Source organism: Trachurus japonicus, chromosome 11 (assembly GCF_045865225.1).
Source record: "Trachurus japonicus isolate A0001 chromosome 11, Traja_1.0".
Lineage (NCBI taxonomy): Eukaryota > Metazoa > Chordata > Actinopteri > Carangiformes > Carangidae > Trachurus > Trachurus japonicus.
This window is the reverse complement of record NC_140917.1, coordinates 19,918,516-19,935,005: the sequence shown is the minus strand read 5'-3', so window position 1 is coordinate 19,935,005 and position 16,490 is coordinate 19,918,516. Positions and strand designations below refer to the sequence as shown.

Sequence of the window (16,490 nt, the reverse complement as noted above, 5' to 3'; positions counted from 1 at the left end):
CCTTTGCAGTCGTCTGGCTGAGATAGCAAATAAATAATGAATAATGATAAATAATAGAATTTGTTTGGGGTTTTTAAGAGAACAGGATACTATTCCCCGTGGACTTGTGTAAACCATTAACACTAGTGCAGCGTGGATCTGGCAGAACAACAGCAGAATTATTTATCCACCTACCTACCATCCTATCTCTCTCTAGACTATACCTTTTTTAAAACAAAGGGTCATTCAGTGTCAAATCAACAGAGGACGTTCGTCTGACTAACTTTGATTTGTTTACTTCATGTAAATAATATTCTACCCAAAAACTAGCGTGCAGCATTTTTTGCTTGTATCTATCTATCTTTAGTGGCTCCAATGGCTGGATGTTGTAAAAGAAAAAAAAAAAAGCAAACCGCAAAGTCATTTATTTTTTAACTATTCATGGACATGCTTGAATTATTCACTATTAGAAGATGTTATTAATCTCTTAACCTCTAAAATGTTTGGCCTTCAGCTGCATATTTGCTAAATTACAGCTTTCTAAAAATTCTATCAAAAATGATGATGAGCTTTGGAGTCCACTGTGTCTTCAAGATCATTAAAATGTTCATATATTATACTCATGATTAAGGACTTTTTTCCAACTCGCTGTGTGTCTGAAAAAAAGCAACATTTCTGATTTATGAGGTATTGAAAAATTAAAAAAAAAGATATATATAAAAGAAAAATCACAATTGTACATGTTGCCTGTATATACATATGGCAAAACCTACCTTTAAAACAATCATACCACTGAGAGAAAATGGTTCTAGTTGGAATATGGACAAAATATGAAGTTGTAACCTTGAATCAAAGTGTATTTATTAAGATAAAAAACATGGTTTTCATAAGTTTGGGTGTTTTTCTCGCTAGTTGGCATGGATTTCATTCACATACACGTGTTTTGTGTAGGTAGCCATTTGCTTTCCTTACTGTGTTGATTATGGTTATTGTTAGTCCTGTATGGTTCTCACTGTGTATTTGAGCTCTTGTGTTTGACGTGTCCTATTTGCAGTTTTGGTCTGTGCTGATTTCCATGTAATATGTTCTATAGAAAAGACTTGTCTGGAAAATGGGATTATTGGGTAGAAAAAAATCTCATTTTAGAAGATTTGTAAGATTTGACATGGAGCTATCCTTCCCTCAGGTCCCGATGTTGAGTCCTTCACCACAGAGATCAGTCTCCAGGTTCCCACCCAGGCTGAGCTTCGCCACAAGCTTTCCTCCCTCTCATCCACCTGCACTGACTCAGCCAGCCAGGACACGGAGGCTGGGGAGGATGAGGAGGATGATGATGAGGAGGAGACTGAGCAAGGGGGAGGAGGAGGAGGAGGAGGAGGAGGAGGTGTTGGAGGACCAGGGGGAGGAGGGAGGCGGAGACGACCGCCAGTGGTGGTGACCCTTGATGAAGAGGAGGTGCACCCAGACATGGCGTTGGTGGACAGGGTGGAGCAAGAGGAGCAGACCAGCAAAGACTGTGAGGAGAGCAGGCAGAAGGTCTGAGGAGAGTCGGACTGGGTTCAAACACACAAACATATAGAGCTGCCAAATCCAACTCAGATACATTTCAACATTGGCTCCCTTCTCAAATTCCTTTCATACTGAAAAACGAGTGTGTGTAAGAGGTTGCACTAACTGCCACATGACCTTGCCTTAAAACACCACTGAGCTTTCAATTCTAATTGAATCCTGTAAAATAGGTTTGAGTTCCCTTTAGCATAATACCATTGAACGACCTCACATGCACATTAATAGTTTGGCATTATTCAGAGGATGCTCTAATATTCTGTTTCTGTGTTTGTGCACGTCGAGTGACAGGGACATAAACAAGAATACACTTAATTATCCATATATCCCCTGCCTGTCATGCTCCGTGCTAACACGTTAGCATTCACTCTGCAGAAGAGAAATATATGACTGGATCTTTGAGCCACCAAATCTTTGCCAAAATGAGGAGGCTATCAGCAGCTCTGCCAGGTTTGAAATGAGTTTATTAACATCAGATAGATGTATGTCTAATTTGGTCTGACTTTTTTTTTTTTTTTTTTTTGTTAAATGATCTGTTACCCCCCCCCCACCCCTTTTTTTATCAAACACCTCACTTAGCTCTAGTTGTGCAGATAGTTCCCTAGGTTTTGACACATCCATGTGTGATTTCTATTGTGTCCATTTTTCCCCGGAAACCAATCCGTCCTTAAACCAAATAAAACAGAGCTTTTATTTTGAAATTTCAAAACCTGGGCTGCTAAAATCCACCTTGATTATCCAGAATTTGGGTGAAAAGATCCTTTAATGCAGTAAACTCTGAGCAGTTAGCATGAGGCACTTGATAAAATGACCTGCTGGGGCCACATGGATGAATTTAACATGACTTTAAGCTGAATCCCCAAAGTTTCTTGCATTTATTTGACTGTGCAAGATTCTGCCAGTATTTTAAATGTGTACTATCAGGTCATACTTCCCTTGGCTTCGAAAAACACAGCATTCAGTCACCTGGCAGTGGTGGGGTTCCTTTTACCAGTAATATTTGGGTGGGTGAACTTCTCCTTAGGACCAAATCAACGTTTGGACTGTGTGCTATGCACTGGACGACCCTCAGAAGGTTTAACTATATCCAGATCCTTTCATTTCTTTTCTTTTTGTACAGAAATGTTGACGTTTGTGCAATGTGACAGCATTACTCATTCCTTTCTTTTCCCCTGCCTACAGTTTCTGACTTGTTGGTAATAAATGTTTCTCCCTCAGCATTGTTTAATTTTCATCTAAGCATTTCAGGAACGAGTTAAAGAGTGAAATATGAGCAGGATTTAGGGCTTTGAGCATGTTAACAGTCCCTCTGTGCTCACTCTTGATTTACAGTCCTGACTGAGCTCTTTACAAATGGAAAGCCAACGCAGCGAAGGAGCGGATGGATGGATGGATGGATGGATGGATTCAACAGTGGAGAGAGGGTCTGCAGGACCTAAGAGAATATTTTACAATGTATATAATTATTATTATAGTTAAATGTTTTTTTTCCAACTGAAAAATAAGGAAAAGCAATACCAGTGTTCTTCTGAGAGTAAATGACATTTGAAGGCTGAGAGTGGATGTGTCCATGTGTTCTCTGTGAATAGTAAATGGCTGGTGTCGATGCGTGACACTCAATCGAGTGCACTTTAATTAAGGTTATGAGGAAATACAGGGCACTCCAATAGTTTGCATGTACAATGTGTGGAGAGTGAATGGAGTGATAAGCCCTGTGTTAAATGAACAGAAAAGCACTTCTAATATCCTGCACCCTCCACTGCTGCTGCTGCTGCTGCTGCTGCTGCTGCCTCCTATGGAGCTGGACGATGTCATGGTGCAGCCTGGTTAAATCTTTTACCTGTAGATAATAATTTCACTGCAGCATTTTGAAATTTGTCCTTAGTTCACCCAGATTACAGCGAAGCGTTCATTTGTATTTGTGTTATTTGTACAGTTAAAACATCACCACAGGAAATGAATAACTCATATTCAACAGTGATAAATTTGACAAGAAACAGCATACTGGTTTCTCTGGACGAGCCACAGGCCTCACTGTCAACTGTTAAACAACTTATAATCATGCTCCATGAGCTGCATGGCTCAAATTATATTCATTAATGATTAGTGAGCCAATTATCTTCTTCAAATCAGCAATTACTGTAGTCCAGTTGCCCAGTTACTTTAAATTTATTCCTTTTGTTATGTTTTTTCTTCTTTTTAAGTTTAAAAAGTCTGAGAAAAAAGAAGCTGGAATTGACTTTTTGGTATTTTAATATCTGGTACTTTGCTTTAAAATATTACAATTACAATTATTGGATATCACATGAAGTAAGTGAGGAAATTATTTAAGAATTAATGCAATGTGGCTTTCCTGTATGAGACCATGAACTCAAATAATAAAAGTGTTCACACCCTTGTTGAAGTGACGTTAGGAGTCGGCACACAAAGAGACACGCCAGCAGGTTGGAAAGAAATGACAGTGAATTGTCGGTAAGTTTTTATTAAACCTTAAGTACAAACTGCAAAAGTAAAAAACTGTCAATATAACCAACATGAAACTCTCTTTCCGAGTGGAGGGAAAGGCCGAGATGCGGCACTAATAAATTAAGTCACCAGAGACCCCACTGTGAGCAAGTATTTTATACTGTAGAAAATGGAAGAAACAAACAATAAAAGAACTGAAAAGCAAACAAAAAATCCCATCAGAATAAAATATATTGTAAGGCCATAAAAACTTGACAACCACTTTTTTTTTTTAATGTTGAGAACACCCGACTTGGTATTTCATTAAATAGTCCTAAAACAGTTCAGTCTTCTGCGAGGGACGACAACCAACAAACTGGATTATAGGATTTTTCCTTGACAGTCACCACTGGCAAGCTCAGTGCAACATGAGTAGCTACTACATTTTTGTTGAATTTTCAGTAATGAAAATGTAAAAACCCATTTTTTTTTAATTTTTTTTAGTGAACATATCTTTTTCCCTTTTCTTTAAAAAAGTAAAGCTAAACAAACAAAACTAGGTTGGGGGCAGTCATTGGCTACTCAATATCTTCTTTCTTAGTGATATAAGCAGCACTTAAAATTTTTATACACGTTTACCAGAGCAACCCTGTAAGCGTCAAACTCACACGGATGAAGAAAGGGAAATGTAAGGCTTTTTCTTCATCAAGCACTCTCCTCGGAACTTTTTCTCTCTTCTCTTTATTCCTTCCTTCCTTTTCTTTCTTTCTTCCTAAACCCCAGAAAAAGGCTCAAGTATTTAAAGAAATTTACAGGATTATGTACAAAAAAAGTTGATGTTTTGTTTGTGTTGGACTTTTTTTTTCCTCTCTAAAAATCACTCATAATATATCTGGAAAAGGGAACAAAAGCAAATAAGCCAAAAAACAAAAACAAAAACAAAAAGCACAGTGAAAGAAAAGGAAAAAAAAAAAACTTGGATTCCATATTTCACATTTTACACTCTTTGACTAGTGGCTCTACTTGAGATAACACATCAGATCAACAAAAGTAAAAAATAAAAAAAAAACACAAAATAATAATAATATAATATAATAATTAATGTTTACTGGTACAGATGAAACAAGAGGACTGGAAGAATGGAATGTTAACACGATTGCACATCTAGAACCAGAAAAGCCTGAAAGCTTTTCTGCCCTGTGGGATGGGGGGAGGTACTTGAGCTAGCTGTTAGCCGACAACAGGCGCTAATCCCCCCCCCTGCCTCCCCGATTTTTAAATTTTGTGTTGTTATACAGTAATTATAACCAACAGCACCAATAAAACGGATCTCCTCGCTAAGAATCAGGCACGGTTTTCACTTGCTAGCGAAGGAGGGATCCCTCCATGCCACCAGGAAGTGAGGTGAGCGGTGACCCTGTCACGGGTCAAAGCAGCTGTAGCTCTGCCCCCTCTCACATCCACCACCAACGAACAGAAACATCCACAATGACAACAAAAAAAATCAAAATAAAGTACACAGAAGACTTCTTGCAAAAAAAAAGAAGCTAAAATTCAAATTAGAACTTGAAAAAACATAGCCGACCAACAATAAACCAACATCATCTGTCTTTCAAGTTTTTACCTCGCATCGCCAACCCCCCTTTGAAAAATAAAAACACAATGCAGGAGCTGCATCAAGAACATCTAAAATCAATAAAAAGGGACTCTTCTTCCTCAATCCAAGGACAGAGAGAAACTTTGGGTAACTACTTGATATCATTTTCATTTCAGAAAACCAGGGAAGAAAAAATTCAAAAAGGCCGCCTTTTCATTCGTTCCATGTTCACAGTTGAGTGACGTGTGATGAGAAGGGATTGGGGTGGGGGGGTGGAAAGAGGAGGGCAGGAAAGAGTGATGCAAGCAAAAGGTAACAAATGTAACCCATTTTCAGTAGAGGGAAGGTGGGGGGCGGAGGTAAAAGGTAACAACAGGGTCCATCGAGTCTTCTTATGAACGTTACACTTTAATGCTTGTAAAATGTTGTTGAGGATGACTTCAGTAGGGGGGAGGGGCAGCAGAGTGGGGGACGGGGGGGCGCTCTAAAATCATCCAGAATGAAAACAAATTCTTCTTTCACACTAGTGCAAAAAAGACAACTTGCTTTTCTTTTTTCTTCTTTTTTTTCTTCCTTTTTTAATAAAACAAGCCTGTCATACTAAGGGGGGAGGTGAATTTCTTTTTTGGAAGGGGGGTGAGAGGGGCAGAGGTCAGGTGAGGGGGGATTTTTAAAAGCTCAGAAACAGCCGAACTTAAATATTGGGTGGTGTAGGAGGGATTGATCCTGCTTAATGTTTCCAAAAAAAAAAAAAGAAAAAAGAAAGATACGGGAGCTGAGGAGGGCGTAGGGAGGGGGGCTGGCGCGGGTGGGGGGTGGGTTGGGACGTGGGCACAGCAAACAGGGTGGCGATATCAGGACGTCCTCCTCACGCCCTCTCTCAGGACACGGCCGCTGCCTTAGGCATGTGGCTGGAGGGCAGGCGGGGCAGGGACACCTCCACAGTCTCACGCTTCCGGGGGCCCCGCTTGGCCGGCGACGCTTTGGCGGGGGTTAGGCCGAGGCAGGGCTCCCCCCCTCCTCCTCCCCCTCCACTGACGACGACTGCCCCACCACCAACAACACCGACACCGACACCGCCGCTGCTGCTGTTCTTCAACATGGCCCGGCCGCACACCTGGTTCACCAAACTGTTGATTTGCTCCTGAGCGAGGAAAGAACAGACAGAAACAGATTTTAAAAAGGACCCAGTTCAACTTTGTTCTTTGATGCATCTTATGAAGCACAGAACGTGACCACTGTCACATGATGGTGAATTGTCTAGTTCCTGGAGTGGTGTAAACCTGGCTGATGTCTCCCCCGCCTGGACAGAACCAGAACTGAAGGAGGAAGCAGCAGCAGCTCACCTCATCATATCGGTACATCATCTTCAGGCCTCTGCAGGATTTGTGTTCCACGTAGCGCAGGGCACACTCCAGACAGAAAACCACATTTTCAGTCTCCTGAACCACCTGCACAGGCACAAAAAAACAAAACCCAGATGGGGACATTTATCTTTGACATTTATCTTCGATACCATAATTGTAAAATGTCATTGTTTTAGTTGATGTACTTTTGAAACACTGAGCCAAGAAAAGCACAAGAAAATGTCACACTGTGCTTCTTATTGTGGAGGATACAGGTCAAATACCAAAAAAATGTATCCAAACTGTCATGAGAGTAATCTAATAGAACAAGTCCTCATGTTCCAGACACTCAGTGTTAGTGTTGGCTCTCACCATGGACAGGTAGCAGAGATGCTGACAGATCTGGCAGCGTCTCTCCGAGGACTCCAGTGCTAGCCATTTCCCGCGGGGCTTCTTGCGTCCCTCGCCGGGCCCTAGGCTGCCGTCATGCGTGCCGTAGCGAGCAGAGGAGAGCAAACCTGCCTTGTAAAGTTCCTGCCGTTGGTGCATCTCTATGTTCCTATTGGGCATGAAAAAAAATAAAAAGACGCTCATTAGACCCAGAAAACCTTCGCTGCCATTGTGTAAAATCTGTGCTCAAACTGTATCATGATACATTAGTATGGATGGTTTTTGCTGCTCTGGGGAAAAAGAACTGTGGTTTAACCCAAATATTACAAGGAATGGAAAATGTGAATATAGATTAGAAATAACAGAGTAGGAATATTACTGTATATTATATAAGAAGTGTGTATGTGTGCAGTGCTGCATCCTACATGAGGTCTTTGAGTAGGGTGGAGATGGTGGTGAGGAGAAGGCCGTTGTCCCTCTTTGACTCAGCTGTAGCAATCTGGTACAGTAGCTTCTCCATGGAGAAGGGTTTGGCTATATGACGACATTTCAGGTCCTGCACACAAAAGACAGATTTTTATTTTTCATGCATTACAATGTAGTGTCCCAAACTCAAAAACAGAGATTTAGCTGCATCAAGTGTCTGGTGTCCTTCAGTGTGTTTGCACAGGAACCACAGAATCAGATCAATATTTCTCAACCTCATCGGTTAAGCTGCAGTTTACATTTATTTCTGTCTGGGGAATAAATGTCAGGAAGAAAAGGTGTTACGTGTATGTTTGATTTGTGATACTTTGGATGAACTGGACTTTGCTTAGCTTGGTCCGTCTTGTTGTGTGACTTCAGCAAGAAAAACAAAAACCAGAGGCGGAGCTGCTTTTTGAATAAATCTGACGGATCAAAGTTCAATTTTAAATGTTGCTGAAGAAGAAGCAACAAAAACATGACAACTTCACCTCGGTAGTAAGAGAAAAGATGGGTCAGTGTCACCAGCAAAGTGTTGGACAAAATGTGAAATACATTTACAACGTCGCTCCTTTGTGCTGAGGGTTGTGGGGGTCACACTTGACCTTTGACCTGGGAGCTCTAAAACCTCATGTTTTCATCCTCATCTGTGCCAAATTTAAAGAAATTCACTCTGCTATTTCGTTCACATGAGTGGAACAATCGGAGGAGAGTGTTAAAAGAGGTTAAGGCACGGCTCCACACCGAGGTCCGCTGTATGAATGTCATATTACCCTTGAGAGTAATCTTTTCTGTGGCTTTGAATATGATGGTAGTGCTGGAGGTATATGTTCTTCCATCACCATAATGCCCATGATGACAGTAAGGAACATTTTCTCCTCTTCTATTACACATATAATGAGGTCCAATGGTCCAATGGCTCGCTCATGATCACAAAAAGGAAAAAAAAAAAATCTAAATATACCTCCCGGGGAGACTTAGAGCTGCAATTACTCCTCACAGTTCAACACACTGGCTGATTAGAGAATCAAGCTCCAGGTTCTAAGTTCATTTATCCATTTCAGTTTCAATCAACTCCACATAAATCAGAGCTTTAACTGCCTGTTTCCACAGGGGGCCAGTGTTGAGAGGAATTAGAAAGCAGGAGTGGAATAAAATAAACAGGCCACATGTAAAACCTCTAATGTTCACTCCAAAGACACCCAGGTTTCGTGTTTACAGGAAGTATTTTATGTATCTTATTGCATTTGTTCATGTACTGACCTTTGCAGCCTGGTAACCCAGGTTCATCCAGTGCGGCGTGGCAAAGTGCACCGTCTCTGATACGCTGTAGCCACAGCACACTTTAGAGACAAAGGCACCAGGGAAGCAGACCACAAACTGGCCGCTCCGCTGGACTGTACGGTAAACCTTGATACCTTCACGGCACAGCACCTCTGGAGAGATCTGGAAGGGCGAGAAGGAAGAGAAATAGGGTTTTACATTTCTGTGACTGTCATGTAAAATTTAACATGGAATGAAAAACATGACAAACACAAGATATACTGACCATGATGTTCTTCTCCAACATTTCTAGTCCTGGGGTGCCATTGGCCTGAAGCAGTGTATGGACCACCTTGTCCAGCTTAGCCTTCTCCTCAGCAGGGACAGAATACCTGTGGAGGAAAAACATGACAAGGCGTGATTCTTCCAGACGGATCTTCTAGCTTATTTTTACACGTTTACAATTTCATACGAGAGTGCAGGACAGGCCAGCACATACTCACCAAATGCAATCAGCACCAGTGTGTAAGTAATCAATATATGGAAGGCGATTTTGGTCTCGAGACCAGCATGAGGTAGAAAAGACCATGCCAATGTTTAGCCAGGGAATGGTCACCCCTGGAAATGCAGAAGGGTTGACAGAGAGAGAAACAACAGCACCAGTTATTACCAACTGTAGAAAACACAGAATGAGTATACAAAGCTAAAAAAAACTTATTTTTACACATATATGTACGATTATATTGCAGGTTAATTTGTCTTTTTTTGAATTTGTGTCCGTACCAGGCACAGCACCCAGATGCCTCAGAATGGATCCAGAGTTATTGGGGAGGACAGTGAGGTTCCATCCATGTCTGAAGTTAAGAAAAGAGAGACGGTCATTTTTTCTAACCCCAAAAAAAACAGTGACCGTCAACAGGCGAGACATTCAGTCCAAACAAGAGGGAGTGTTGTGGGAGGTCTGTGGCCTACTTACTTTGAAAATGGCTCTGACTTTCCTGTGGGGAAACCACTGCCATGTGTACTGGTGTCCACCTTCCCACAATGCACTGCCACGTGCCTGTCTCTCTGCTCCACAATCCTCCAGTACTCTTGCTGCAAGGGGGGAAGTGTGGGAAGGGGATAAAAATAAGAAGCAAAAAAAAAAACATAAGATGAAAGCTGTTGAGCAGAAGAATGCATGAAACAGGGTACAGGTTTCAGGTGATCTTTCATCTGACAACCGCTGTCATAAATTTGAGAGCGAGCCACTAGTAGATCATTTTGGCTGCGGCGGTTTAATAAAGATGTTTGCACGCTAACCTCAACCTCAGCAGCCCCTGGTTCCTTGTTAAAGCACATGGTCATGGTGTTCCGCGCTATCCTGAAGAAGTTAGTCAAAGACACCGATTTCCCCTGCAACAAAGAGACAGTAAACATCATGAGTCACATCAAAATTAAAGAGGAGGCTGAGGGAAACAAGGCTCCGCTCCACATAGTTATAAAGCTCAGTCATGGAAAAAACAAATGCAAATGAAAAAAGAAAAAGAAAAAAAAACATCAGCAAAGAAAATAGCCAACCATGAACTGCAACTTCCATGTTTGTATGGGAGAAAATGCTTTAAAGAAAATGTATCTGTAACTGTACATGTGTATTTCTGCTTCTCTATAAGTCCAAGATACATTTCCCCTGGACTTGACCCTCTCTCCTGTGGACACTCCTGCTACAGAGCAGCTTTGAAGGTGGCCATAAATCTGCCGGGGGATGTATGGACCACGCTGAAAAATGACCTTGCAAATTCCTCATCGTCACAGCGACAGTTTGTCTTCTTTTCTCTCTCCCCCCCTCCTCTTCGGTGAGCAGATGTGTGTGTGTTTTTTTAAGTGACTGACATTGTATTTTTATTATTAGAAAAGCTACAGGGTTGTAAAATAATACAGCATAGCAGTGACCTAGTAAGCACTGACAAGCCCTTCTTCAGGCCAGTCAGTAGCAGCACTTAGCCAAGCCTTTCCTGCTGTAATTAGAGATAATTATATCCTTGACGTGCACTTTGTTCTCTTGATAGAAAAGGTGAAATCTAACCTCCTCTTGGGGGCCGCTCTTGATGAAAAATGCATACAAATCAGACTTGTACAGAAGAGTGATGGGTCATATTTAGACAGGCCTGTCCTGTCAGCACGGTGACAGCCATTCACATGTCACTATGTTGAATAGTGCCTCTATAACTCAGACGTCTATGGACTGTACTGGGTCAAGTCTGTTGACAATATCTCGGTTCCTCAGAGGGAGGTCACACACAGGGATTTAGTTACCAGAGGAACATGGAGGGAGGAGAGAAAAAAAAAAGGGAAAATGGGATCCAGATTCAAAATGGGTGGAGAATTGTCTTAGAATGTGAGGGAAAGCCAACACAGAAACAGAGTTATCTTTAATGACTGAAAAACATTACTGTGTAACATCACTTTGTCGAGATGCTGCGGGGGAATTCGTGCTCACAAACCGTGACGCAGAGTCTGTGCACACAGCATGTACGACAACGCTGGAATTCTTATATTGTGCTGCTGTGTGTTTGCACGTGTGGATATCTGAATGTACATAAAGAACCGATAGCCTCTGTGTACATGTCTGCGGACGGGAGAACGAGGGCTCGGCAAGAGGAGGGTGGGCACGGAGAGAAAGAGAGGGCTTGGGGGGGGGGGGGGGATTGCTTAGAGCAAGGACATGGGCTGAAGGAGAGGAACCATGGGGAGAGGGGCTGGATTAAAAGGGTGGAGAGAGCTGGAGGGGGCGGGGCTTAGAGTGGGCGGGGCAGTGGGGGTGAGGGGAAGGGCTGATTTGGGGGCTGCCTTCTCTCTGACCTACATTTCAGCCAGCCAGAAACAACACAGCTGCTAGCAGGCTGGGGAGGTGGGGATGCATCTACACACACACACACACACACAAGGCTACTGACCACCTTAACACAGAGACACAGCTTCACAGAAATATTACAATCAATCTACAAGAAGAAGTGCATGATACAAACACTGCTGTCCCTCACTCATACACACCAACATCACACAACAACACTACTCTGCTGCATGGAACCAGGTGTTCAAACCTTTTGTGTTAGCTTTTACAAACCAGAAATGATGTCAGATAACAGCAGGATAATGTCCCTAAGGAAACTGAATAACAATTTTAATAGGAATCTGAATCTTTGCTGTTAACACCAGTAACATTGACCCCAAGAGTCAGAGTGCGTGCAACAATTTCTAGCAGTGCATATTTTTGTCACTAATGAGCGAGCACAGAGATATCAAAATACTCAAGTTTTAGTGGCAATAAAATTAAAGGCGTCGAGTGTTCACACCTCATGGGTGACATTAGTCTTGAGTCAGATTCTAGTGAGATCTCTGACACCAGCAGTAATGAGGCATTTGAAAACAGCTCAGGTGCTGTCAACAAGCCAGACTGGGTCAGACATTAGCCAGGACAAACAAATGTGGATATTTCTGATTCTATTTAAGGCGTGCTGTGGACGGAAACAAACCTGATGAAAGCAAAACGCTGAAGAAAACACAATCAACAAACTATTGACAGTAGGAGGCAGAGAGACCAGTACAGATGTGCTTATACCTCAGAGCCATAAACATAATTTATGAAAGAGAAGATTAGGAAAAAAAAGAGATAGACTTAAATTCCAATGTTGAATCGACAGCAAACGTCTTCTCCATCCTCACCTTGTAAATACATTTGTGCTGGTCACTGAGAACGCCCCTGTCCTCCTCCTCCTCCTGCTCTTCTCCATGCTGCCTGTCCTCTTTGCCTTGTTTTTCCTGAGCGAAGAGCCGGCGCCGGCCCGCTTTGACCTGAGCCTCCAGCTCCTTCAGTTGGTGATACACTCCATTGGGGCGCTGGTGCCCCGTCCCGCCCCCCACGATACCGCCTACTAGCCCGTTCTTGGGTTCGTAGCGCGGCAGGACCAGAGCGCTGGGCGTCGAGGAGTCCAACAGTCCCTCCAGAGGGCCCCGACGCGACTCCAGGTTCTTCTTCTCCTGCAGCACCTCGTCCTGCAGTCGGAGGCGCTCCTCGGCACTGAGCGAGTCATAAGAGAGGATGTACTGGAGGTACGCCTCCTGCAGCTTGGCCAGCCGGTCCTGCGCTGACTTAGGGATGCGCAGAAGGTCGGCCAGCTTGGTCCACTTCTTCAGGTCCATCACCTGCTGCATGCCGCCCATGTCGTTGATGAGCTGGAAAAAACGTGACAGGTCCACTTCGCAGCCACCTGTGCAGGGCAGGAGGACAAAGAGACGGTTACTTCAGAGAATGAGTCCGTAGAGGAGTCGCCTCTGGACTCGAGTCTAAACTAAGAAAAAATCTAATCAAATCAAGACTGCCATTTCGGAGCATCTGCTCCTGTGGCTGAATATGCTATTTCCTCTAGCCCATTTCATTTGATTTGGAACAGCCAGTTGAGCTATCAACTTTCAAACTGATGTGAAACACCACAGCACTAAAACAGAGACACAAATTAGTCTTAATGCAGAACTGATCTGCTTTGCAGAGTAAAGGAAGTCATCTGGAACGAGGACATGGCGGCCGGCTGAAGCCACTGGCTGCCAGGTCTCTCTCTGGCAAACAGCCACATAACCGTACTCACACTGAGCTCATCTGCACACAGCGATATACAAACACTACAAACACATGGACATCACCAGCCAGTGTAAAACTAGTAAACTTCAATGACACCGTCTCTGCACTCATGGGCTGCACACACACGCTCATTATAAAAATTCACACACACACACACAGTGTCCGTCTGAAGCAGGACTGATTAAACGTTCATAAAATAAAATGCTGATGTCATAGTGAGAAATGGAAGGTAACAAGGCACTCTGGGGGAAATATTGTTTTTGCAGCCTGTCAGGCCCCTCGCTGTGTTGTTCCACATTGTTATTGTCAACTATAAACAGGAAGATAAAATCAGGCAGAGCGCCACTGAGGCTTTCAGACCTCCACTCACACCAATGGAAGTTGCTATATATTTGATGATATGCTTACTGGCTGCTTTTTAAAAATCTTTATAGAACCCAGAAAGATTTGACAAAACAGGTACACCTGCAGGAGACTGAGAAGGTAACTGTGCATCATCTTCTGATGTCTGACGTCCTCTATGGACTGTTGCTTAGCTAAGTCAGTGAGATTTTTTTTTTGTCCTTGTTTTGTTCATTCATACATTTGTGAGTCTCACTTACCAATCACAGGTGGCTCATCCATGGTAATGCCCTGAGATTTGAGGTGCTTGCGGATGCAGGCCAGCCGCTGCACGTTGGGACCCCAGCGCCGGCCCAGCATGTGGACCCTCTGCACCTGTGTAACAAAACGCATCTCCTCGCTCAGCTTGCACTCTGGCCGCCAGTCTGGAGGCGGGACAACGCGGCACATGCCAGCCGCCTCGGCCTGTTCCCTCACCGCGTCCAAGTACACCAGGGGGTCCTGGAACTCGCGCGGCGCTGGCCGGAACACAGGGACTTCGCCCAGCGCTGCCCAGCCCTCTGGCCTGCTCCGCTGGCGGTCCCACTCCTTCTCCTGCTCGCGTTCCTTCTGGCGCGTCATCTCCTTCTCACGTTCCCACTCTTTGTCACGCTCAGCGGGCCGCAGCGCTGCTGGTTTCAGCTGTCCAGGGCTGTTGGTGGAATTAATCGGGGAGGAGGAGGAGGTGGTGGTGGTGGTGGAGGAGGAGGAGGAGGAGGAGGATGAGGAGGAGGAGGAGGAGGAGGAGGATGAGGAGGAGGACACGGAGGTCTGTTGGGGGTCTGAGGTAGTGCTGGCACGACTGGGGTTCTGTGGGTGATTCTGGCCTGATGACGGGGAGGAAAAGGAGGAGTTCCGACCATGAGACCTGCTTTGCTGCTGCTGTGCTTGTCGTATCAACATCAGCTTGCCGGCCGACGCCCGCTTGGGTCGCTGGTTCACCGGCTCCGTATTGGCTGCTGGTGTAGAAGGAGTTGGGGTTTGTTGAGGTGGGGGAGTAGGAGGTGGGGTAACATGTGGAGTTTGTTTAGGAGACAAAGGAGTTTCTGATTCATGTCCATTAGAAACTGGAGTGGTAGGGGTGGCGATTTGCGTGGCAGCTTTCTCTTGATTGGCCACCTTCTTGCTGCTGCTGCGCGTCTCCAGAGGCGTCGGCTGAAGCTTGGCCTTCTTCGCCTCGGTGCCAGTGGTTTTGGCTTTCTGCTCGACAATCCCCGTCCCCACCGAGTTGAGCACCACCTCCAGACGCCGCTTGGAGTTACGCAGTCCCTCTCGACCCGGACACTCCCCCTGGCCCTGCTGGCACTGTCTCTGCCCGTCCTCCTTGGCCAGGGTGTTGTGCCGCTGCCCGTTTAGCCTCCCGTTGAGACGGGCACCGGCAGCCACATTGTGCAGCCCATTGGATAGTAGCACCTGTTTGCGGGTTTTTGCATTGCTGTGGTGGGCTGGTGCCGCTGCTTTTCCTGAGTTGGCCAGCCCATTGCTGGCTGCTGGCTGGCTGTGCTGATTGTGATTGTTCGCTGACGATGTTGCCGAGGCGGCGCTGTTGTGTTTGTTGCTGCTGCTGAGTTTGGTTTTCTTGCCCAGTTCTTTCTGTTTGGCTTTGGTGTAAGTGACGTGGCCCTTGGACACGGTGGCTGTGTACTTCTTCACAGTTTTGGACGGCAGTCGGAAGTCGCGGCTCTTTTTGGCACCACTGACAGCTTGTGCCGAGCCCGCCCGCGTCAGCCCGTTCACTTTAGAGACCTGTGATAAACAAGAGGGAGTGGGAGAGAGATGGGACACATTAGATACGCAGCATTTCAAATATAAAGGAAATATCACTGAAAAACGATTTGGCACATCATGCTGACAAAGCTTAAATCTCAAGATGATCTGGCCTGATCACATGCCTTTTGTCCTGTGTATCAGATCACATACATGTAAAAGCTAAAAATATTATACAATACAAAAGAAATGTAATAAAAGAATATTCATGCTGCAGTCAAAGAACACATGCACTGCCAATGAAGCTGTGAGCTTTTCAGCTCTGCAATAAATCTTTTGGCCAAAAGTATTTGTGGGAACTTGCACTATTCATTAGAGAACCAATCAACTGTCTGGATTACTATACTTTTCAAATGCAGTGCACTTGTACAAACTGCAGCTCAAACTTTTGATGACTTTGTCAAAACCACATCCTGAGATAAACAACAGTTTAGAATGGGTGGAAAATAAAGAGAGGGAGAGCAGCGACGGCTCTGTGGTCTCTGCTAGCAGATGGCTGGACAGTATGAGGTAGGAGGTGGGGTCGCTGGGATGGAATAAGATTCCATTTGAGCAACAACAGAAAAAAAAAAACTGGCCTTTTATTTGCTATGGTTTTTTAAAATGCTATCATTCAATTTTTGTGCTATGAATAAAAACTCAGCCTGTGTGTTTCTGTGTGTGTATGTGAGAT

General features: G+C 44.2%; 2 protein-coding genes across 7 annotated transcripts in view; one reads left to right on the top strand and one right to left on the bottom strand.

Annotated features, from left to right (window-relative positions):
- Window positions 1–4,224, top strand: part of dtnbp1b (dystrobrevin binding protein 1b) — a 31,480-nt gene extending 27,256 nt beyond the window's left edge. For all 4 annotated transcript variants that reach the window (XM_085791574.1, XM_085791578.1, XM_085791575.1 and 1 more), the window contains exon 4: window positions 1,166–4,224. In XM_085791574.1, coding sequence (XP_085647700.1) covers window positions 1,166–1,521 — 356 coding nt within the window. In that variant the 3' untranslated portion in view covers window positions 1,522–4,224. The remainder of the gene's footprint in view (window positions 1–1,165) is intronic.
- jarid2b (jumonji and AT-rich interaction domain containing 2b) overlaps window positions 4,012–16,490 on the bottom strand; it is a 108,409-nt gene continuing 95,930 nt past the window's right edge. For 2 of the 3 annotated variants that reach the window (XM_085791571.1, XM_085791572.1), the window contains 12 exons: window positions 14,272–15,796; window positions 12,757–13,301; window positions 10,354–10,446; window positions 10,028–10,146; window positions 9,835–9,905; window positions 9,555–9,669; window positions 9,338–9,443; window positions 9,052–9,234; window positions 7,749–7,879; window positions 7,306–7,492; window positions 6,934–7,038; window positions 4,012–6,731 (listed from right to left, as the gene is read on the bottom strand). In XM_085791571.1, the coding sequence (XP_085647697.1) occupies window positions 6,468–6,731; window positions 6,934–7,038; window positions 7,306–7,492; window positions 7,749–7,879; window positions 9,052–9,234; window positions 9,338–9,443; window positions 9,555–9,669; window positions 9,835–9,905; window positions 10,028–10,146; window positions 10,354–10,446; window positions 12,757–13,301; window positions 14,272–15,796 (3,444 nt within the window). In that variant the 3' untranslated portion in view covers window positions 4,012–6,467. The remainder of the gene's footprint in view (window positions 6,732–6,933; window positions 7,039–7,305; window positions 7,493–7,748; window positions 7,880–9,051; window positions 9,235–9,337; window positions 9,444–9,554; window positions 9,670–9,834; window positions 9,906–10,027; window positions 10,147–10,353; window positions 10,447–12,756; window positions 13,302–14,271; window positions 15,797–16,490) is intronic. The other variant, XM_085791573.1, reaches the window with a different exon arrangement.